Source organism: Pipra filicauda, unplaced genomic scaffold, assembly GCF_003945595.2.
Source record: "Pipra filicauda isolate LSUMZ 115617 unplaced genomic scaffold, ASM394559v2 scaffold110_size2237424_pilon, whole genome shotgun sequence".
In the NCBI taxonomy this organism is placed as follows: Eukaryota; Metazoa; Chordata; class Aves; order Passeriformes; family Pipridae; genus Pipra; species Pipra filicauda.
Genome location: NW_024103552.1, coordinates 1,770,827 through 1,793,562, shown reverse-complemented (window position 1 = coordinate 1,793,562; position 22,736 = coordinate 1,770,827). Strand labels below are relative to the sequence as shown.

General features: G+C 42.5%; 1 protein-coding gene across 1 annotated transcript in view; it reads left to right on the top strand.

Annotated features, from left to right (window-relative positions):
- Positions 1–823: 823 nt before the first annotated feature.
- Positions 824–22,736, top strand: part of LAPTM4B (lysosomal protein transmembrane 4 beta) — a 59,514-nt gene continuing 37,601 nt past the window's right edge. Inside the window, exons 1-2 of the mRNA XM_027717561.2 lie at positions 824–1,231; positions 17,364–17,475. Coding sequence (XP_027573362.1) covers positions 1,136–1,231; positions 17,364–17,475 — 208 coding nt within the window. The 5' untranslated portion in view covers positions 824–1,135. The remainder of the gene's footprint in view (positions 1,232–17,363; positions 17,476–22,736) is intronic.

The window sequence follows — 22,736 nt, the reverse complement described above, 5'->3', positions numbered from 1 at the left end:
GTGTAAAGTTCCTACTTAAAACATTTTTAATTTAATTTACTATAGTGGCTTTACAAGTAGGGATAAGGCATAGTTAGAAACATTCCTCCTTGCCAAGTTAGCTTTTATCTTGAAGTTCCTGTTCTGTGCAGATGTATGTATGATATAATGAAAAGCCCCAAAGCAACCATATAGAGAAGCATTGGAGTACTTTCCAATGTTATATTTTGATGATAAATTGTGGGATTTGGTAGAAAGCCAAGTTGGATGGCAGTAAATAAATTATGCTGAGGGTCAGGGTAGACATACAGACCTCCTGGTAGGATATTCTTTGTTATTTCCTCCACAGGATGATACAAGTCTCAAATAATAAAACATGAAAAAGTCAGCTGCTTGGTAGGAAGTTTAGCTCAAACCTGCATCAGTCCTCAAATACACAGCAGTGGGTCCTTCCAGTGCTGCTTTCCCCACGCCCCGTCAGGGCATTAACTAGAGGTAGCGGCAATGAGGTTATGTTACCTCGTGTGTCAGTTAAACGAGGCAATTCCAGCCTTCTTAATAGCAACTTTGGGAGTGGATTAGGAGCGCGCTGTGAAGAAGCTGAATGTTCATTGCTCCCAAATTTGGGGAAAATTCAAAGCATTCCATGATCTCCTCCGATATGGCCTTTCTTTAAAGTGAAATGGAGTTTATTTCTGCAGCTGTGCCAGTCAAGAATTGCGAGACGAGCTAAAGGACCGAGACGAGCCTTTGCCAAGGAAGCGGTGACGCGAGTTCGCCCTCACCGGGCTCATTCCAAAGGAGGTGCGCCGGGGAGGGGAGAGGAGCGGCGGGAGGGCCCCCAGGAGGGTGGCACCTGCCCAACACCCGGCGCAGGCCGCGGCCAGGCTGCCAGCTCGCGGAATTCCCTGGACTTCGTGTTCTGAAAGCCCCCCGTGCTTCGGATTCTCCAGCGGGAAGACGGGGATTTTCCAGCGGGGGCCTGGTCCAGGTCCCCACCGGGTCCCTGCACCCTCCACCGCGGCCCTGCCGGGGCCGTGCCCGTGTTCTGGTCCCGCCCGCCGGGAGGGGCGGCCCCGGCTCGGCCCGGCCCCGCCTCCGCGGAGCGGCGCGGCCAGAGGCGCGGAGCGGCGCGGAGCCCCGAGGAGCTGCGGAGATGCTGAGCTCGCCCTGGGCGCGCTTCTACTCCAACAGCTGCTGCCTCTGCTGCCATGTCCGCACCGGCACCATCATCCTCGGCGTCTGGTACCTGGTAAGCGCCCCCGGCTCTCCCCGTCCCGCAGGGGTGGCCCCCACTCCGGGCGCTCGGCACCGGCTGCAGGGGCGGTCTGAGCGGGTACTCCGTGAAGGGCGATGCCCATCGCAGCAGCTCAGGCTGCCCCCGGCAGCCCAGGCGGTTTTTGGAGGGAGTCATGTTGTTACAGCAGCGAAATGCGCAGGCAGCTCCGGCGCTTCCCGCCGCTGAGCCCCGGCTCGTCCTTCCGCGGGGCACAGCCTGGGATCTCGGCTCCGCCTAAACTGGGACATGAAGCATGTGCGTGTTTAAGGGTCAGCGGAGCGGGGGCAGGAGATACAGTGCACGGGCAGGCTCGACTGGATCTCAAGCAAAAAGCTGTTTAGGGGATGAAAATGTGGTGACTGAAGACCTCTGGAGGGAGGGGTGCTCCCCAAACTTCGGGGCGGTGTGTCTCATGCCGGGGCAGGCTGCAGCACAGAGGCCCAGCCGGTGCGTGAGCTCCAGCAGGGCTGCACGGACCGCACCTCACAGAAAATCCTGTGTTTTCATCTCTGGTCGCTGCTTCGTGAGGCAGTCAGGTGTTCTCGTCAGTGCTGTCCCTTGTTTGCAGGTAATCATTTACCAGTGGTGGTTTTGGTCTGCCTGGCAGAGACCTGAAACCTTCCAGGCAGCTGTTCTCAGGTACTAGAAAGACATCTTTCCTCTGCCAGGGTTATAGGACATGAGTGAGGAATTGACCCTGGAGGCTCCAGGGTTACCATCAGTAACCAGAGGCTGTTTGACACCCCGTTGCTCAGTCGGGGAAAAGACTCAGTGGGTTGGAGGCAAATTAAGCCCTCAATTCCTCCTCCCCTGTGTTTGACAGTTGTTTCTCCATCCCTTGGGTAGCAGTGCAGGAAAAGCAGCTTTCCCAGAGCTGGCCCTGCCATAGTTACAGGATTTGCAGAATAAAAAGAGCTGGCTCGTCACTGTAGATAACGTAGATGCACTTCTCAGCCTGCTCAGTCTCTTGGTGTGAGGAACTGGTCTCCGTCAGATGGCAAGGCTGTGCAGAGCTGTTTGCCAAGCATCATTTTTCAAATGATTGCAGACAGAAGCAGATTAGACCCAGGCTTATTTGCTCACTATAGAAATTCCCTGCAGAAGCAAATGAAAAACGCAGGGCTGGCCTCCCTTGTAGGACAGCTCATTACATAAATTCAGTGTAATAAAAAAGCTGGGTTGACATTTATGTCCTAGAAATCATATAAAATGGTCTGTGTCCTGTAAAATACATATTTCACCACTGAGAAAATGATGCATTAGTTGAATATTCCTCGTTCCTGGTTTAATAAAATATAATTAATTGCAATGTCCACAGCCTGTAGTATCTGCAATACTGACAGTATTATAAAAGATGCCTCTCTTTGACTGGCTGCAGTGAAGTTTCAGTAAGTTTTAGTATGACCTGAAAGCTTCTGAACGTTTCTTTGAAGTGGCTTGTTATTTCTTTCTGCCTTCAGCTGAATGAAGCCTTTTCATGTTGGCTCCACAAAGACAGGGATATAGGTATTTTAGCTGTTCAGACCTAAAGATATTTGAGGAAGAGGGAAGTGCATCACCTGGGCTCTGATACAAAGAAAAATCTGACAGCCATTTAGACTCTGTTACCTAATGTATTATTAACTTTTAAATAGTAGGGCCCCAACTTCACATAGATTTTGCAGTAAAATATTGGTTTTAAGTTTTTTTTTCTAGTGGGTAGCACTTCCTGATTCACACGTTTTCTTGCTTTGCTTCTTTTGCTTTCATAAATTTTTCAGGGCAGATTTCTGAATTACTTCAAAATGATAATGTGTCAAGGTGCACATTTCTGTGCTTTCTCCCCTACTGCAAATATTTAGATTTCTAAATGTAACCATTAAGAATAGAGATTTAGATGCATGTTTATAATAAATACTAAACTTTTTGATAGCTTACAAAGTTAGGAAACAATAAGGAAGGGGTAGCTCCTTGAATAAATGGACCCGGTTGAAAGGTCTGGTTGATAAAGTCATACTCAAAAAAATTGTTTTGTCTCAGAAGAACAATTATGATTTGGCACTATGTGCTATTGAGGGTTTACACAAAAATAGATGTCCTGGTGGCATTTTTTTCTCTGCATGCATTTTGGATGGTTGCATTACTTCAAACCACACATGAGCTATGAGCATTACCTCAACTTAAGTTCAAACAAAAATACTTCTGATTTTTTGCCACATCAGCCTGTATTCTGTATATGGTTTGCCATTATGCTTTACAGAAAATTACTTTAGGAGAAAACATTCCTCTAGAGATGGAATAATTTTCTTGTTGCTTTTCGAAATCTCACTACCTGTGAAGTGTAAGTTTCATTAGTTCTATGACCATGGATGCAATGATTCAGTAGTAGAGGCACCTGAAAGAGGAAAAAACAGTAGCTTAAAAGTTTTGGCAGGCTTTTAAAATAGCATTTTCACATATTGAGCTGGTTTTGTTAGAATAATTTCAGAAAGCAGAATGTCATACCTGAAAAATGTTGAAAAAATAGTGAATTTCTCTAAGATGATGCTTTAGGTCTTTAGTTTTGATGTTTTAATTGAATGCTTCGGATCCTACAAATAGGGGAGAGAGTGGGAGCTGAGTGCAGGTGGAGTCATCAGTGCTACTGTTGAGAGCTCTTTCCACATAGGTGGGAACACTGCTTTTCCAACACAGGCAGAGCAGCCATGGACACTTACAGTGGTCTCATAAAGTATCAATAGCTGGGAAATAAATATTTAACTTTGCTCTATTTAGAACATAATAGATCTCAGAATGCTAATGTTTCTATAGCTATTGTGTTTCAGTAGTGTCTTCCTGGTAGCGCCATCAGTACTGCATCTAGAGCAATATAACACAGCATTGCGTGGTATTGCAGTATAGCATACAGAATGCAATATACAGTCTGTCACAGAGCACTGAGATACTTCAGTGTAAAAAGTAACTTGTAAAGTTTGGAGCAGCCAGGGAAAATTTCCTGAAAAGAATATCTAATTGCGTTGCAGAAAAAACTGCGCTTCAGGAACTAGTGTGGTGCCTTGGGGAGAAAAGCTTAACAGGGGGTGCTGCAATGTTAAATACAAATGTTATGATGAAGATTTAAATGGCAGTAATATGACTGGCTGGGGGCTGATATTTATTTTAAACCTGAGGACCGGTTTGGTTCAGCTGTTTATTAATCTTTGGGGTTTCATCCCACTGTAATGGACTTTACACTTCTCTGCATCGTAACATAAAACCAGAGGTCACAATAATAACACAGAAATGTTTTGGGGTACAGAAGTCTTAAAACTGTCATATTTAAAAAAAAAAAAAAGGAAATGAGAAAGTTGCTTCCAGCAGCTTACTTTTGTCCCAGGCAGCTGTATCAACTGTGCTGATCAGGGCAGTGACAGTGCTGAAATGAGTTCTGATCTCCCCTGGAATCCAGGGGAAATCTGGCATTTCAGTCTGTTCCAAGTGGCCCAGTAAGTGCTGGTGACTCAGAGTAACACCCCATTCGGTGACAGCATTTATAAACACTGCATGTCTTCTTCCTGAGGAAATGGATTCCACTTTCCTTATCTAAAACACAAAGAAGGAGCAACGTCAGATGTGCCAACAGTCTCATGGAAGGATTTCCCACTCTCCTGGCAGTGGGGTTTCTGCAAACCCCCAGGATCCACCAACATCATCTGGGATAACAGGAATTATTTCTGATTGACTTGGGTGGGGAGAAGATGAAATTGTAAGGTATCAGTCCAAGAAAATAAACACTTAAAAGAAGGAGCTTTCATTTTTGAGCTCAGTGTACCCAGTGCCTCCTGCTACCTGCCTCTCTGCAGCAGTGCCCCGGACACAGGCTGCTCCTCCCGGTGGTCCCACAGTCCCCTCGGGAACCCCAGGTGCCATTGCCACGCCTGGGGAGCTGAGCCCTCCCTCTGCACTCCCTGAGGCCCTGACAGTGAGAGGCTAAAAATAAAAGCTGGCGGAAGCCTGAGAACCTTTTATAACCACAAGTTATCGAGCTGTGTGTCTCTCACTGAAGGATGTGCACTAAGAACACAAATAGAGTGAGCTGAAGTTTTTAGCCAGGGTGGCTTCAATATTTGAGCTGCTATTTGTGGAAAGCTCAGCATGAATTGCTGGTTGTGACATTTCAGTTCTGTATTTTTCTGAATATACAGTTGAAAGCGTGTGTAATTTCTGTCTGTATCCCCGTCATTTTTTAATAAAAGGATTGAATTCTAATGGATGAAAAAATGTACTGGTAGTGGCTTCCTTATATTGTAAAGCAAAAGAGCACAGCTTGCTATGGTCTCATTGATCTACAGGTTGAACATCCTGCCAAGATCAGTAGTGTGCACTTGATCTGATGTCAAAAGGAGAATGAAGGTATATATTTTGTGACTGGGCCACATTTATTTCCTGGCCCTTTTAAAGCCTCATGAAAACAGCATGTATGGCAGCATGCTTAAATACCAGTTAGAAGATTTCAGTAATCTTGGCTTACTTGGCAGGGGGTAGAGATCAGCAGTGGCTGCTCATGTAAACAAAATATACCTACACTGGGATCCTTGCAAGCTGCTTTGTCTGCACTCCTGTAACCTTTACACTGTAGGAGACTACTCACTCAGCAAGGAGTTTTAAGTAAGGGTCCCTTGAACAGAGTGTAAAGGCCCTTCTAAGCAAAATAAAGGAATTCTACGAAAAGATGAAGTTCTTAATTATTTTCAAACCTATGAGAATCAGGGGATTGTAAGAACTGAAAAAAGAACTGAAGTTGTAAAAAGGGCAAAATTGCACCATTAGAAAGCCTGATATGTTATCCCAATACCAGGTTGTGGGAAGTTTCATGAATACAAGTAAGAGGCCTTGTGTTTTACTTAGAAAATTAACTTGCTTTGTTTTTATATGGAAGGAAATGGGCTAAAAATAAAGGATTTCCAGCTTTATCTCTATATGAAAGGTCACAGTAGCCAGCTCACTGAAGGCTCAGTTCCTTCATGTCAACCAGGGATGTCGCTTCCCTTGTCCCAGTGTGATATAGCTGGAGTGTTGGGTCAGATTATCCTGCAGGCAGCACTGCCTTTACTGCTTCCAGGAACAGTCCAGTACTGGTGACACTGGGAAAGAAGCCTAGCAGAATAGGGCCTGTTGTGGGTTCACCAGGTAATTGCCCCTCCATGGCCCAGTCCTGGGTTGTATATTCAGAGGGAAGAGCTGGATGGTACCAGTGACATGGCTAATTCTCAACCCTTGGTAGGAGATGTAGTATCAGCAGCATGTGAGATTTCTCCACTGGCGGGTGAAGGGGTCATGATATAATCTGAAATGACATGAGATTCCCAATTCTTCTAGTAGAAACAATTTAAGTGACTAAATATTTGTGCCCCAAGTACCATGTCTATAAAATGATCATTAGTTTTTCTGTTGTCTGTACTTCCCTTCATAAGATGAAAGCTGAAATAATGAAAAAAATAATAACATTCCCAAGTAACTCATTAGAGTCTTCCTGTGCACATGCTTGCTCTTGAGGAGAGTGGGAACTTGGAATTCATTATGAATAAAGAAAAATATGAATGTTACTTTCAAAAGCTTCCCTGATGATTGATGTATATGTTGAATATTCAACTGAGACTGGAGGCAGAGGAGATTCAGGGTATATGCTCTTGGACCGGATTGCATCCATTTCATTTTCTTCTTCAAGACCAGTGGGAAATAAATGACTGATTCTGCACACAAATATCTGTCAGGCCTTGTATGGTATTTTCTTAAGAAACAGAAACCACATGTATGCATTTAAGGTGTGTTAGAGCAAAGAATAAAGACCAATACTGCTCATTAGCATGAACAAAATGATCTTATCTGAAAGGCCTTCTCAATAACCACGTTCTAATTGTAACTTTTCTGGAGAGGCAGTATTAAATAATGTAACAGTTAATAGCTTCAGGAATGGCATCCTTAAAGAACTCCCTGCTATGCACAAACCCACCTTGGTTTCTCTGGTGCAGGACCTTTCTCCAAATCCTGCTTCAGGCCCTCTTCAGATGAATTACAATAAAAGAACATATGGGAGGAATTTAAATTGCACAATCAATAAGATAGCTTGCGAACAGCCTAATCACTTGTCTCTGAGTGACAGAACCCATCCATGAACAGGCCAGAAAGATTATCTGAAAAAAGGATGGATTAATTGGTACATTATATCCCAAGTTACCTGTGTTTTCTGTTCTGAGTGAAAATAGCCAGGTTTATGTGTTTGCTGTGTCGCAGAGAGGAGTAGAAGCAGCATTTTATTAGTCCTCCCCAGACTCTGTCATACATCAGTATGTTTATTAGTGGTTTTGTGGTAAAAACTTTTTAAGTCACTGGAGGGGTAAAATTTCTTGGAAGCGTCTTTTGGGCAGTCCATGCATTTACTGAACATTAGTCTGTAACACAACACAAGGATTTATGAAAACGTCTTTAAACTCTGATCCCCTAACACTGGTAGTTTTTCTTATATCCCCAAATACCACAGTAGGATATTTCACAGAGTATGTGGATCATTGCAATGATGGCTGATAATCTGCATCAGTTGTCACAAGATGACACAATTGTCTCATCTAATCAATACAGTTATCAATTCAGAAATTGCAAGCCCTTGTAAAATACCTCTTTTTTCTTATTAAGGCCTTCAACTGGATAATAAATTCACTGGGATTACAAGTAACAGTTGTCTCCCTCCAGTGAGAAAACAGATGGCTGGTTGTAAGAGGAGCAAAGTTTACATAAATGCTTATTGAAGGAAAGAATCCTATTAGGAGTCCAGCATGCTATAATTACATTTGGGCTTTTATACAAAAATCATGAATATATTTATAGAAAGGAGAGGAGTTTTTAGGTTAATCAAGTAAAATGTGTTTAGAAGTTCTGTTGAAGGTTAATATGTATCTCCTAGTGAGCCAGAGGAGAACACATTAAGCTTCATAAACTGATCGTTGATTAGACTGACGTCAGTGAAAATGCAATTAGTCTTATATATTTCTGGACGTACGGAACGGATTTTGCAAAATAGCCAGGAACTAATTTCCTTGGCTGCTTTCTTTTTATCTGGTATTATTGTGAGGTTTATGCTTTGACTGGAAGTTTGAAGTGGTCAAGACTTGAAAACGTGCAGGGGAGTTTCTGTCCTGTTCTCCAGCAGGGCTGGAGGTTTAAAGCTCCAAATTTCCACACGGCAGAATAAGATTCTAAAACCCACACTTGTTGCTCAAGGTATATGAGAATGCTCCTGGTCAATCTGAGGTGATTCTGCCAGGGAGGCATTATTGAAGGAATAATATGGATTTGAGCCTAGTGCACTGTTCCTGGACCTCCTGTGGGTCAGCTCTCTTTCAGATGTCTGCAATCAGCTCTGACTACTGTCATCCTAGTACCTAGCCTTGGAAGAGCTTTTTAGAGTGCAGTGACTGTTTTTCTTTTCATTGTTGGCATGTGCTGAGCAAGATCTTGTTCTATCTGGAGATATATTAAGCTACTTAAAACAAATGCTTTTGGCAGAAACACAGGCTTGTGGGAGATTTTCACCTTGCAGAGGTGCATTTCTCAACAGTGAAACAGCTGTGCCCAGACAGACTGGATGCATGTGATCTTGTTCTTTACTATTGCAATAATTATCTGTACTGTATCATCCTTCAAATTCTTCCTTGCATAACTAAATCCCTGCCTTGGGTTACAGAGTGATTCAAGGATGCAGTCAGTCACTTGCATGGCTTTTGTAGATATTGCCTGTGGTGGCTACATAGGAATGATTGATTGAAGATTCATTGTGTTTTGGTGTTTTGTTGGGGTTTTTTTAATTAATTGGGCATGTGCGACTTGCTGTCAGAAGCTGAGGCACAGTCCTCTCACCAGTGCAGTGACACATGTCCAAAGAGGCTAGAGGTTGGTCTGAGCACAGACTGTTGTGAGCACAGTGTTGTGAGTCTGAGCACAGTGTTGTGGGCTGGTGTGGGTGAGACACACCAGCCACTGGCCAGGGCCAGGTGCCTTGAGCTGTGTGTACTGGCCTGTCCTCTGTCACAAGTTCACACAAAGGTCTAAGTGTGTGGGAGCTGCCACAGCTCACATCACAGTCACACTTTAGCAGATCTGCCCTCAACCTTTCACAGTCACCTGCAAGACTCAAACATGCGTTTTTGGAAGTCAAGTACAAATGTAGAAACCAAACAAATCCCAACTGGCCAGTTGAACAACCTTTTTTCTAGCAAGGTATTATTGCATACCACCTCTTTGCTAGCTCTCCTGAACCAAGTGACCTTTAGGAGAAATGGTGAGTTGGTCTGGCAATGATATAATTTGAACATGGGTATATGATTATATTTCCCCATAAATATTTCCCTGGAGGTCTTGCTGGGCAGAAGACCTCAGCAATAATTTTCAGGACTTTGCTGAGATAGAGGTTCAACTTTCTTTAAATACAATGTAAAAGTAACACTGAATCCACTAATTAATTTGCATAAAAATATCCTATTTCCTTAAACCGAGAAAGGACTAAGATTAAATACATAACAAATTAAACTCTATCTCTAGGAAGGCAGAAACGAATAGTGTCCGTCCTGCACAATCTGTCCATCTATTTTTTTTTAAATAAATTTAGTCATTGCCATATTTCATCAATAACAGGCAGCTTGTGCTTTGGGATTTAAGACTGTTGAAAGGCTGGCAGTAGGCAATACTTGAGTTCTTTGTATGGAAGAGTGCTGGTAAGTTATGCTGGACTTCCTATATCAATTAAATCAACATAGCCTTTAAAGTTCAATGTTTAGTGTCCAAGCAATCGAAGTAGAAATTATGAATAAAGTCTGATTGAAATATTTTATGCAGCTCTCTATTATATGCTCTCTATAATATGCACTTTGTAATATGCTAGTCTGAGCCTGCATGGATGATTCTTTGATTTCTCATGCGTAATATAGAAAAACAGCAACAAGAATTGCAGACTCTACCCTGTCTTCTCCAGACTAAACAACATAAAAACCTTATCACTACTTCTGACCTGACTAATGCTCTCCCTATTGCAGTGCAGTTGGGAAGGGAGAAAGAACAACTTGTGCAGGGACAACATTTTCTTTTATTCTCCTATTATTTTAAGGTTGGGCAATGACCTGAAGCAGAAAGGTTTGTATTTTGGTTTTAAAATGTTTTGTAAGCACTTGCATTTCCTGAATAAATAGCTCATCTTTTTCTGTATTCCTGCAACCTTTTGCCTTCAGTAATAATGTCTGATAATGAATTTCACTGGTTAAAGGGGTCAAGGATCCCCTTTTAACCCAAGTTTAAGTAGCCATCTTTCGATTTCTCTTCAGGCTGTTTTGTTTCATTAGATGACTGTGGTTGAGTTTCCTACCTTGGACCACATATTAACTTTTGCATTGCTAAGATACCAGCACTGGGAAGTTGAAACATTTTCATTAGCATGAGACAGAAGGTTTACACAGCACAAAAAAGAGAGAGGTGTCTACTCTGACAGCCAGGGTTCTCCTGCTGCTCCATTCCTGGAGTTCAGGCTAGTGACTGAGGTGTGCTCTGATGTAGCTCCTGTGCCCTGAGGGGGAAAGTGATTGAGTGCCATGACACTTGTAAAGAAACTTGTGCATATGGGGGGGACCTCATTCCTTTGTTCATTGTTTGCCTGCTCTCCACAGTGGTCAGCTCTAAAACCTTTATTGCTAAAATTTCCTCCTTGTTTCTTCTTTAGTCAGAATTCAGAAAAAAAAAAAACAAAACCAACAAAAAACCCAACAAACACAAAAGTTTGCTTAATGAGCAGAGAGAGAAATCACATAGCAAAATCTGCCTATACAGGGCAATGGTTCATAAACCTTAACTCATCATCATCATTGCTAACAGAAGTTTGGGAAAGGCACCCCAGACAGTGCAAATCTACCTTGAGGTATGGAGTTAAACCCTAACCTTGATTTTTTTTTTAACCTTTGTAGAGTTCTTGTGTGCTCTTGATGAACAAAAGTGTTCTTACTTTTATTAGTATCTTTTATGCTAAAAGAAAAAAAAACCAAGAACAATGCAAAGAACATGCCATGTGAGAAGGAAAAGGTACATGGGGAGAAATAAAGATGTTGAGGTACTTAAATAGACATTTTACATACATTCTTACTTTTTCTAATAGTAATACTGACTTCAAATATCCAAATACTAGAAAATATTCTTCTGTTAAGTTTCAAAGAGCAAAAATAGTTTAAGACTGGGGTTTTGTTTCTATAGGTTCTATAGAAAACAAGTACCTAGAATCATAAAATTACCTTCAGTTTTTTGAAGAAAGATAGAGGGTATGGGAGTTCTGCTTGAGATTTTCTTCAGTTTTATTAAAAACAATTGGGATTTCTTACTAGTAAAATTAGTGTCCTTGGTGATTTGCTTCAATAGTATCTCTGTAGAGGACAACAAAGTAAACCCTGCCAGTTTTGTGGGTATTAAAAATATGCTAGAATTGTGTGTACCAATTCAAAACCTGGCCAAGGTTTAGGAACCTTGGTCAGTGACATCCAGAGGTGGCTCACTGTTCAAAGACATTGGAGAAAGCTACTGTTATTTGCTGCTCAGTCACAACCATTTTTGTCAGAAACATCATCTCCTCTTTCATCTGGTAGCTCATATTGTGTCAGGCATGGGTCTACAGAGGAAACTACAGTGATGTTTTCTGTAACTAGCTGCCCCTATCAATCACACTATTACAATTCACTAATACAGGTTACAGGAAGTTGAAGGATAGCCCAGAATTTTTTCATTAAATCTATTTTTTTAGTATTTCTAGATCATAAAAATTTATCTTATCATAAAAGTTTATCTTTGCAGTTTTCTATTTTTCTCCCCTTATCTAAAAGTATAATATTTTTTATACCTACATATTACTAGGGTGCTCACTGTCTGTAAACCAGCTCTCTGGAACCATAGAGGGGTGCAGGCAGGGAGTTAGTTCTCCACCAGTACAGAGATTTAAGAGATGTGCTTAAGTGGATCTCTCTTGAGTTCAGTGAAGCTGAAAACAGACACAGAATTACAACAGTATTTACGTCTTGCACCACATAGAGAACATTCAGACTGCTACATGCGTGGATTCAGTTATAAATTGAACCCTCACAGAAGTAAAGCTAGAGGATTTTCCTTCCTTTTTCCCGTAAATATGGGGTCTCTCTTCATTGCATTAGGAAGTCTTAGGACAACTGTAGTAGAATATTTGTAGAGGGGACTCTGTGAACTTGAATAGAAACATGGCTGTATTTTTAATGCAGCTTAATATTTCCTCTTCTAAACTCCTTTACCAGAGCAATTTTATTTCCACTCTTGACTGTAAGCTGGAGAAAGACAGGGAGAAATTAAGCTGTTGTAACTCCAGGCAATTCTTTTGGTGATTACAGGCATCCACGTACGTTGCACTTCTCTGTCTGCTTGAGTTAGGAATCGAGTAGTTCTATGTCAATGGCATGCTCTTAGAAGCTGCTGGAACTAATTTCATTTCACATAAGCTGGGATAGATACCATGCAGCTGCACTTCTGTGAAGGTTCTAAAACTATAGTGGTACTCATTTTCTCATCGCTTTTTGATGCAGTGGTTCCTGACACCTTCCAGGTCCCCACAATTCACTGCTGTCTCTGGAACAAATTGCATGGAGAAGAAGGCCTCTCACTCGTTGGTGGTAGAGGTCTGAAATTGTAGTGCATTATATAGTTTCTGAATGCTGGATGCTGTCTGTGGAAGACATGAGGTTGCTTGCTTGCATCTTAAACACTGCACATTCTTTCCAGCAGAACTGCCTCACGTCGTGCGTAAGCTGCTGGTTCTTTATCACAGTGCAGATGGAAGCAGCAGCAGTGGCTGGCAGTGCTGGTCCCAGCCTCTGCATGTGCTGCCTTTCTCCCTCATGTCTGAATGCACCGTTTCTCACACAATTGGTGCTGTCTAAAATATCTTCTGCTCAAATCTGAAATTATGTTTTGTAAGCCCAGAGCAGGAAATCCAATTAATGTTCCAATATTTGGACTACCTATCTCCTACTTAATATTTCCTCTTTCCCCGTTTATGTTACACATTTTGGGATCTCTACAAAGCAGAGTTGTTTTCTTCCTCTTCATCAATGAGAAGGTGGATGTATTTCTGACTGTCAGAGAAGTAGGATCTTGGGATTTTTTTTAATTATTATTTTATTTCTATATCAGGATAAGAGTATTTCTTGGGTATTTCTAGGACGTTCCATGGGATCTCTGTCCAGTCTTGTTACGGCAGTCTGAGCACCATCCTGTAGGGACAGAGCCCAGGAGCAGAACTGGGGGCTGAGGCTGATCAAGGGGTCCACCAACAGCCCCAATAGGGAAGGCGATGAACCAGGGAGGCCAACCAGGAGCAAAAGGGGCTGAGACCAGGAACACAACTGGAGACAAGCTGCAATATGCATTTACAGGGTCCGTCCAGGAAGTGTGGCTGGAGACTGGCACTCCTGTGGTGTCACTGGGACAGGGACTGATGACCCAAGGCTGAGCTGGATGGGGCTTTGGGTCATCAGCAGGGGTGTGAGGAGGCCCAAAGTAGGGCTGTGCAGGGCCAGTAAGGCCTGTTAGTGCCCCTGGGGCTCCTCTTCTGTAACCCTGGGTAGCACTATGGCCACAACCAGCCACAGAACATAGTGGTCACAGTTCTGACTTGACAGTGCAAAGTCTTGCATTTCATTCTTAGCACTGAACACCACCCTCTTGCATGTTCATGGATGTGTTTCTGTTTCTCCATCCATAAAAGGAGGTCAATGTGGCTCTTTGAGAAGGTATAGGGCTTAGCTCCTTACTGAAAATTTGCATAATGAAAATGCTTTCTAGGCATTACTAATTGATTGTTACACTGTTTGTTGCTGAAGGAATGTAAAACATCTTGAAGGAAATCTTGGCCCCACAGAGAGAGCAGAAAAATCTTCTTTGCTTTTCCTGGAATGGAGATTTCAGCTTGCATACCAACTGCATTTATCAACAGGGAATCATTCTTTATGCTCTTGTCCTTGATTATGTGTCCTTGGAAAATGTTACATCAGTAAGTTTTTAGGCACGCTGAATTTATGCACTAAAGCATTTTTCAAAATTCAACGGTCACATCACTTTCAAAACAAAAGGAAAACCCTAATGAACACAATACACCCAACTGTGCACACATTTCTGGGAGAAAGAGGGTGAACAAACAAACACATGGTGTATTTCGCTTGCACTGCTGACAGCACAGCTGGATGATGCTCAGAGACCATTATGAGGATCTCAGGAGAACAACCTGATAGAACAGAAAAGTGATGCACTAAAGAGCATTAGAGAGATTCCTACTGACTGCAGCAGACTTCAGATCAGGCAAACACAATCTGTGTCTTATACAGGGATTTAAAGGCAGTGCTGACAAACACATAATCTGAATCTGGACATATGCATAAGGAGAAAGTAGAGTGCCTAGGTCAGTATTTTATGACTATTCCTGACTATATCTCTACGAAAAAACCTATATGCCTTTAATATAGCAACATTCTATACATTTTATAGTCTTGATTGCTTGGTTGAGTACTCTTCTTAGGTAGTATTTTTGTTACCGGCCTACATCCTCTAGGCTTTCACAAAGGAGTATAAAGCAAGAACTGGATTGCAATGTAGAGTTATACGTAATGTTAAAAACTAGTAGGATTTATAGAATGTAACTTTGGATGTTGATAGCCATCTGATGTCTTCAAAGCCAAGCCAAGACCGTCCATGGCTACAGCATTCCCAACACAAAACTATTAAGCTGTTCTATGTAAAAATGCAGAAATGAAGATCTCAAACCCCCTTCAGACACCCTCTTCTGCTGTCTGATTGTTCTTGTTGTTCAGCAAGATGCTGAACTTAATTTCCTAACTGAAATTCCCATTTGCTGTCATTTAAGTCGGTTACTTTACTTATCTCCCACTGGATCTGGAGGAATGTCTATTGCCTCCTTCTTTTCTCCACCTTTCTGCACATATAAAAGACTGAGAGCATCTGTCTCTACCTTTTCCTTGCTAAGCAACCCAAGTTTTTTCCCTGTCAGTCTGACTTTCCAGATGTCTGATTGCCCTCTGTTCTGTTGCAGGATCCTCCCCAGGGTTTTTCTTTGTGTGTTTTAAAGGGCTTTGAATTGGACCCTTTCTGCAGGAGGGCGAGTTGGAGGTGGCTTGTGCATCTACTACTCAGGTTTCTGCAGTACTGCCCACCACCATGTAACCACAAGATGAGCTTGTGGGATGCCACTGAGTCACGCTCGGTTCATTCACTGTCATACCCAGACTCCTTTCTGAGGAACTGTCACCTACTCGATTATTTTCAGTGACAAATATGATGCTCTGTGCTTGTTGGTACGGAATTGGGCTCTGTTGTCTGAATTCTGCTCTAGTTGGTCAAAATCGTTTTAATCTTATCTCCTGAAGTGCTTACAGTTTGGCATTGTCTGCAAATTAAAGAAAAGTACAAGTCACAAGTGACTTGAAATACCAAGTTTTTCGATGATACTGGAAAACCCTAATCAATATATCTTCTGTGCTGGCTATGCCTCCTTGACAACTGTTCTTTCAGTACAGCTGTCCAACTGGCTGTGCACTCATCTTCCTGCGTGTGCAACCAAACCAGGTTTTCCGTTCTCCTTTATGAGAATCTCATAACGTCAAAAGGTGTGCTGAGATGCAAAGAGATGATATCCTACTACTTTTGCCCTGTCCATGAGGCCCTCTTAGGCTGTCAGAGAAGGAAAATAAGATTAATTACTTACAGTTTGTCCTTGACAAGCCCACTGTGATTGTTGCTTATGACTGTACAAATTTTAAGTGCTAATGGGGAGACTGATTGTCTGTTCTTGGGTTTATTTTGTTTTTAAGTCTCACAATCTAGCTAGAAATTCATTATGTAGCCTTCCTGCTTTGAAAAGGCATAAACTGTGCTTGCTCTTTCCTTGTCTTGTGAACTCAGTCTATTCTCAACAGTTTTTCGAAGACTGCTAACAGATCCAGTATCAGCTAAACTTGATGGAATTTCCCTATCAAAAAGCTTTTATCTTACCCAAGAAATTCTCTAGCCTGTTATGTCTTACAATAGCCTCTGTTCCTACACCTTTTTGTTGCTGTTAATAACCTGTGATCAGGTAGGGATGACTTCAAAGTGAGAACCAAAGCAACAAAAATCCATCTTTTCCAGCATATTTCATTATGAGCTTTCTTCTCTCCATTTTCTTGTTCACCAGTTATCTTCCTAGTTCTGTAGTATAAGCTTTTAGCCTGACTGTATTATGTCATGCTGAACAATCTTCTTTTCTGCAATTAGCCATCTTTACTTCGAAGTGATATGAGCATTTTGTTCAGATTTGTTTTAAAATACAGCTCTTGGCTACCTCTCCGATCTGCTCATAACTGATACTTGACAATCCGCTTCTACTGAATCACTTGGTACTATATTCTTGGCATTTAATTCACTAATTTCATGTCATAGCCAAGGCCTTGGTGGATGTGAATATCTCTCTGTGCCATATGGCACAGGAATATGAACATCAGACACTGGGCTCCCATTGCCACGTCCTCCTGTCCCCCCAGGCTCACATAAATCAGCTCATCACTCATGGGCTCTTAAAATAGTCTTTTCCAGCAATTCAGTTCCTCTTTGATCATCTAACAATTTAACAGGGCCTGTCCCCGATTCCAGCTCTGCCATGCTAATACTCCTTGACTACAGCACCCATTTGTAATATTCTCAAAATGACTGGTTTCAACTGATTTTAGTTTTTGCAGGAGAACAAAATGGTGGTGCTAACATGTTTTATAGTCTGAGAGAACAGCAGAAACTTTTCTGATGGGATAGAGTTGGAATGAAAAGAGGTAATGCACATTTTGTTTCATTTTCGTGCTGCCACTTGGGGAGGAAATAGGTCCTGCTTACACCAATCTAGAGAAACTAATTGTGGTGTTAATTAAATACTACAATTGTACAGTTGGAAAACATTCTCTGTCATAGTTGGCATGGACTATGGTGGATAAGTGCTGACCAGAGGTTTTTCATGGATTACTTTCACAGCCTGACCCTTTTCTGTTTTTCCTCTCTGTAGATTATCAATTCGGTGGTCTTGTTGATTCTGCTGAGTGCCCTGACTGATCCTGACCAGTACCACCTAACCAGTGCTGAATTAGGGGGTGAATTTGAATTTATGGATGATGCCAGTAAGTACAAACTGCCTGAATACTCCAGCACTTATATAATTGTCCTATTGTTTCAATAATTACTGTCATTGTAATTATTGCTTCACCTTGGTATCTTACAGATGCAGTTTTATTGTGAAGGGTGTGTTCATGGCACAGTTCAAACTGGTTTCCTAGTTGTAACTTTATCTGCCACCTGTTAGTAATCGATCCGTCTGCTCTGCTGTGTCCTGGCTTGGCAGGGGCAGAGCCAGCTCTTGGCATGGAAATGTATCCCTGAGCATGATGCTGAAAGCCCAAGGGGGATTTTAAAAGACATGAGGAGATACGGAGTCTCTGCACCTCCCAGCACCGTGTCCCATTGTGCCTGACGTGCATCAGAACCCATACTGCTGTTTATAGAACTGTTCATTCATGTTGTATGTATATATGCACCCCCCCGTAGGCACATGGCATGACTTGCACAAACCTGTTCTAATAGATACAAGCATAAATGCCAACTGTATAGTCATAGCCATATTAGCAATAACACAGGGCACTTCATTCTCTCACCGAAAGGCATCACAGAAAATCTCCAATACACTTTCAGGAAAGGGTGAGACAGGCCATTTGCCTCCTGCAAAACCTCCTGTCCTTTGCAAATGTTTCTTTCTTCCATGACTGTTTCAAATTATTTGGTAATGTTTGTTGATTTAACTGTTTAATTTATATCTAGAAAAGTTTTCCCTCAAAGTGATTTTGATAAAAATGTCTGTTTATTTTTGTTTCTGCTAACAAGATGATTACATTCAACATTTCTCCTGGTAATCTGGAACAAGGTCTATTGCTAGTCATACTGGTGTCTTTGTGCTCAGAATCCCACTCATCCACAGCAAAAGGCTCTAAGTCCTTTCCTCATTCCTAATAAAAATGCCAGTAGGAGAAGCAATAGCCCCACATGTAAGAAAAATATTGCCCTATGGTGTGTCAGAGCTGCTGGGTATCATTTAAGGAATGCTTATTTCCACAAGGTCTTTAATGCAAATATACCCTGAGGGTCTACATTAAATTAATGATAAGGGGTGATTGCTCCTTTATTGTGTCTTCAATGAAAAACCACCTACAACTTCTGACTAAAAATCTTTTTATATAACTGGATTTAAGAAAGTAAGGACCACAGTAGATACAGATGGGCTCCTAGCTGATTCTGACATATTAAAACTGACTGCCTTGTCCTAATTCTCAGAGATTAACCTTGGTAATGACTGTCTGTCAGTGTGGTTTTATATAGCTGACATCAGAGGCCTGCCAGTGCCCAAGGCTTTAAAATTGTAATTCTGTTTTGTAATGCAGTAGCTGTCAGATCAAGTACATTGGGGATTTCCATCTACACTTGAAAATTGTATTTTCTGTATATTTTTATCAAGGCTTCTGAAGTGAACACAGCAAGTCTGTAAAAGGATGGCTTGTGGGCCAAGCGACCTCATTTCCATTTGGTAAAAGGAACATTTCACAGGCAGTTAAATTACGAATGAACATTTGAATTAATGTCTCCTTTTATTCTTTGACTCCCTCCAGTTTAATGCCTTACTGAGTAAAGGCAGCTGAATCAAGCTACTGGCTTTTATAGTTACTGGAAATAGCTGGCAGGAGATAATTTCTTTCTTCTTTTCTTTAAGTATGACTATATTTGTTCAAATCTGAAGAAATGTTTTATTATGAGATAAATCATTAGACAAACTTCCATGTACTTCTCTTTTCCTACTTTTATTTGTCTTTTTTTGAAGAAATGTTTGTCAGGTTAGCTGCATGCGCTGAAACCATGTGTATGAAATACAAAAAGATGCATAATTTTTTATCCCAAAGAAGGTCCCAAAGTTGTTATCTATATGTATTTCTGTTGACAAGTATTTCTGTCTGTGTCTGGTTTATGGAGAATTTTCAATTTTCTGTGCCAGCAATGGGAAAAATTCCTGCCACCTGCAAAGCCACAGCCAGCCTTCTGCAAACTGCTTGAAAATGCCAGTGCATCATCAGTTCTGCAAAGGACTGCTCAGCCTTGATTTCAGGATAAAGTGTGGTTCCCAGGGCATTACCAGAGGCTCCAAAATGCCTGTTTGATTAGACAGAGAAAGGATTTACCTGAACACTTAGAAAAAGCTCTAGGCTATTGCTTTTCCCTTCTATTCTAGAAAAGGAAACAAAAGAGAAAGTCTGCCAAGACTTACCATGTGACAGATGGAGGTACTGGAAAACACCAGTGTATGTGGTTTGGCTGGCTCTCCAAGACGTACATCTGGGAGCTGGGCAAAATGCTGGGCTTCCTTGTGTACTGGATATTCAGCTGGGCCCATTTAGACTCATCTTTCTTCTTATTATTTCCTTGGGCCTGAGGGAGTCTATGAACTAGAAGCTGGACTAGAAAAAATTAGAAACATGTGAGCTGCTCAGTGTAATACTGCTGCTGTTAAAAGACTAATAATCTCTGAGCAGGAGATGGAAAAGCCCTATAATTAATTTTGACTTCCCAGGAGGATTCACCTGAGCCTTCTTCTCAGCTTCTTCAGACACACAGACCATCATCCTGAAATGTCAACAGCCCAAGCCAGCAGTGGGTGTTGCTTGGTTTTACTTACTGCCTTCATGGTGTCAAAGATGTGTGTGATACTTCATAAGCCATATGACAACAAGGACTGAAATCCTCTGTGTGCCCTACAGAAACTGAGAGGAACTTTGATACAAGTGTCAGCAACTCAGGCCAAAATCTACCTGTGTCCCTGCCCTTGGGCAGGCAGATGAGACAAGCAGAGATCTCAGGGCAGGACAGGATAATATGATGATCTCTCTGCCTAATATGACATGCACCCAGGACTTAAAAAGATTAATTCAAATAGAAAAATTTTAATAAACCTACAGACAACAGCCTTGGACTTCTGCTGGGGAGATAAATGGAAGTAGTAGAGTAGGTACGTTCCTACCCCAGTCCATCAACATCACCCATGTAGTATGAGCCCCACGTTACAGGGAAGGGGGGAAAAAAACTAGATTCCCTCCCAGCTTGGCATATTTGGAGCAGTATCTTCCCCCCAGACATATCCTCTGGAGGAAAATGTGCTGGGCTCAAAGGTGCAGAAAACTCTTTCCTTCTCATTGGCCTTCTTCCGTTACCAGAGAGAAAATGCCACTGCTGCGTGGGTTGTGCCCCAGGAGGCTGCACAGCAGCTGGCAGCAGTGGCACCCAGCTTGCACAAGCAGCCTGGAGGAGAGAGCAAGGCAGTAATCCTTAGCTGGCAGCAAGGAGGCTGTTGGATAAATAAGGCTGGGAGAGTGGGTGAAACTGCCTGAGGATCACAGGCTGCTGGTCAGCAGCTTTCTGGCCCCTGCTGTCAGAGCTGTGAGCCAGTGATTAACTTCAGGGCTGGGGCAGGTGATGAGCTGAAGTATTTGAGGTCTTTAACACACCACACAAGTCCTGGCTCAGGAACTGGCCTCACTGGCTGTCCTCCCTGTCCCTGCAGCACCCGCCATCAGCCTCCTTTGCAAGAGGAGAGGGGAAGGCAAGGATATAATTTTGAGATGGATTTGAGGGAGCTCCAGATGCAGCTTGCCATGCACATGAGCACCCCATGACAGAAGCTCTGCCTAGCCCCCGCAGCATCTTCTCCCCAAAGCGACGGGAAGGTAGAATCTCACTGCACTGTATAAGAAAAAAAATAAAAATCAACTGATTTCTTTAAACTCAAGGAGAAAACTCAAAAAGCCATCTCAGGCAATAGGCTGTATAACCCCTTCAGTGGTCCAAGTACAGCCCTTCTAGCCATGATTGTCATGGAAAGCACAGCATGGCTGGGGAAAAAAATCACACACCCTTGTTAGTTTCTCATTTAATGTGCTACATATCTAGTTTCATTCTGATTAATTGAAGCTGACACAGCTCAAAAAAACCAATGAAGCCTTAAATGAGAAAGAACTAGCTTGAGCCAACTAGGACTTGGCATGGTGGAGCACAGCTAGGGAGACACTGCAGACAGGGAGCATGAGTGTGTCAGACAAGCTTCAATGTCAAGTTCATCACAGTTTGCTAGGCTCTGGCTCTGAACCGGTTCTGCCGTGGTCACCAGCAAAGTGGAGCCTGTGACTGCTGCATCTGCTGCAAGTGACAATGACAGCAGCTTCCCCTTGGATACAGGTGGTTGGGATTAAGAGCAGACAGAATAAATACATAAGCAGTGCCTCCAAACTGATGGTCAGAATAAAAGTGTTGAGTCCAAGAGACTCTTTTACAAGAGGTTAGGGGCTACAGGCAGCCATTTCCACTTCTCTCCTTTTCTTTCATTACCTCAATTGTACCTGGTCTATTAAAAAAAAAATTGATTTCACAGGATGTATGTGGGCAGCCAGAGTAAATGGCCACACAGCTGGAAGTGTCTGAAGAAGCTGCAGTACCTTTTATTAGTAGAGGTTTATTTTGCATCTTGCTCTTGAGGCCAGAATTCAGATCACCTCTAACAGGCACATCACAGCCTTTACAGCTCCTAAAAGGCTAGAGACTGGTCAAAGCAGTGCAGCTCAGACACCTGCACTGGATGTCTGGATTCTCCACACAATCTAAGAGGAGAAGGAGGTGCATCTGAAGAGCAATTTGGGATGCACTGAGATGTCATTCCCTCCTGAATTACGAGCAGAGGGCCCAGCTGCCTCCCAACAGCCTTTCATAGCACCCACAAGCTGAGCTGCAGAAAGCCACTGTGAAGGAAGCAGTGAGCACCAGGGTGCAGGTAAACTCAGTGCTGAGTACTTGCCCCTCTCCTGGGTGAGACCTGCTTATTTGGACAATAAGACAAAGATTCAAGCATTTGCTCTGTGAGTAAGGACATCTACACTCCAGGGCCTCATCAGACTTGAGACTACAGTGCTTCTTCAAGTGTCAGGAAAGGACACTTTATCCACTAAATTTAATCCATTAAATTAGGAAGTACTCTGCAATAGGACTTCTGTGGCATTTGAATCTCTATGCAATCACAAGGACAAAATTTGGGGGCAAGAGGAGAGAACAAGACTCCTGAAACCCATGACATATGCAGTGTCCTGGAAAAGAAGAGGCCTGGGTTCTGAAATCCTTAATCCTGCCATTGGTAGGTACAGTGCCCAAGGATCCTGTAGCCCAGAGAATATAAGCACCATCTGGAGATGCCCTCACCAGCCAGCAACAGTCTCTTCTTGCTCATTTTTCCACCAGCTTCACGAGTCTCAGGTTCCTCTCTGCGTCAAGGGCCAGCATAAATCTGGATCAGTGTCGTCAG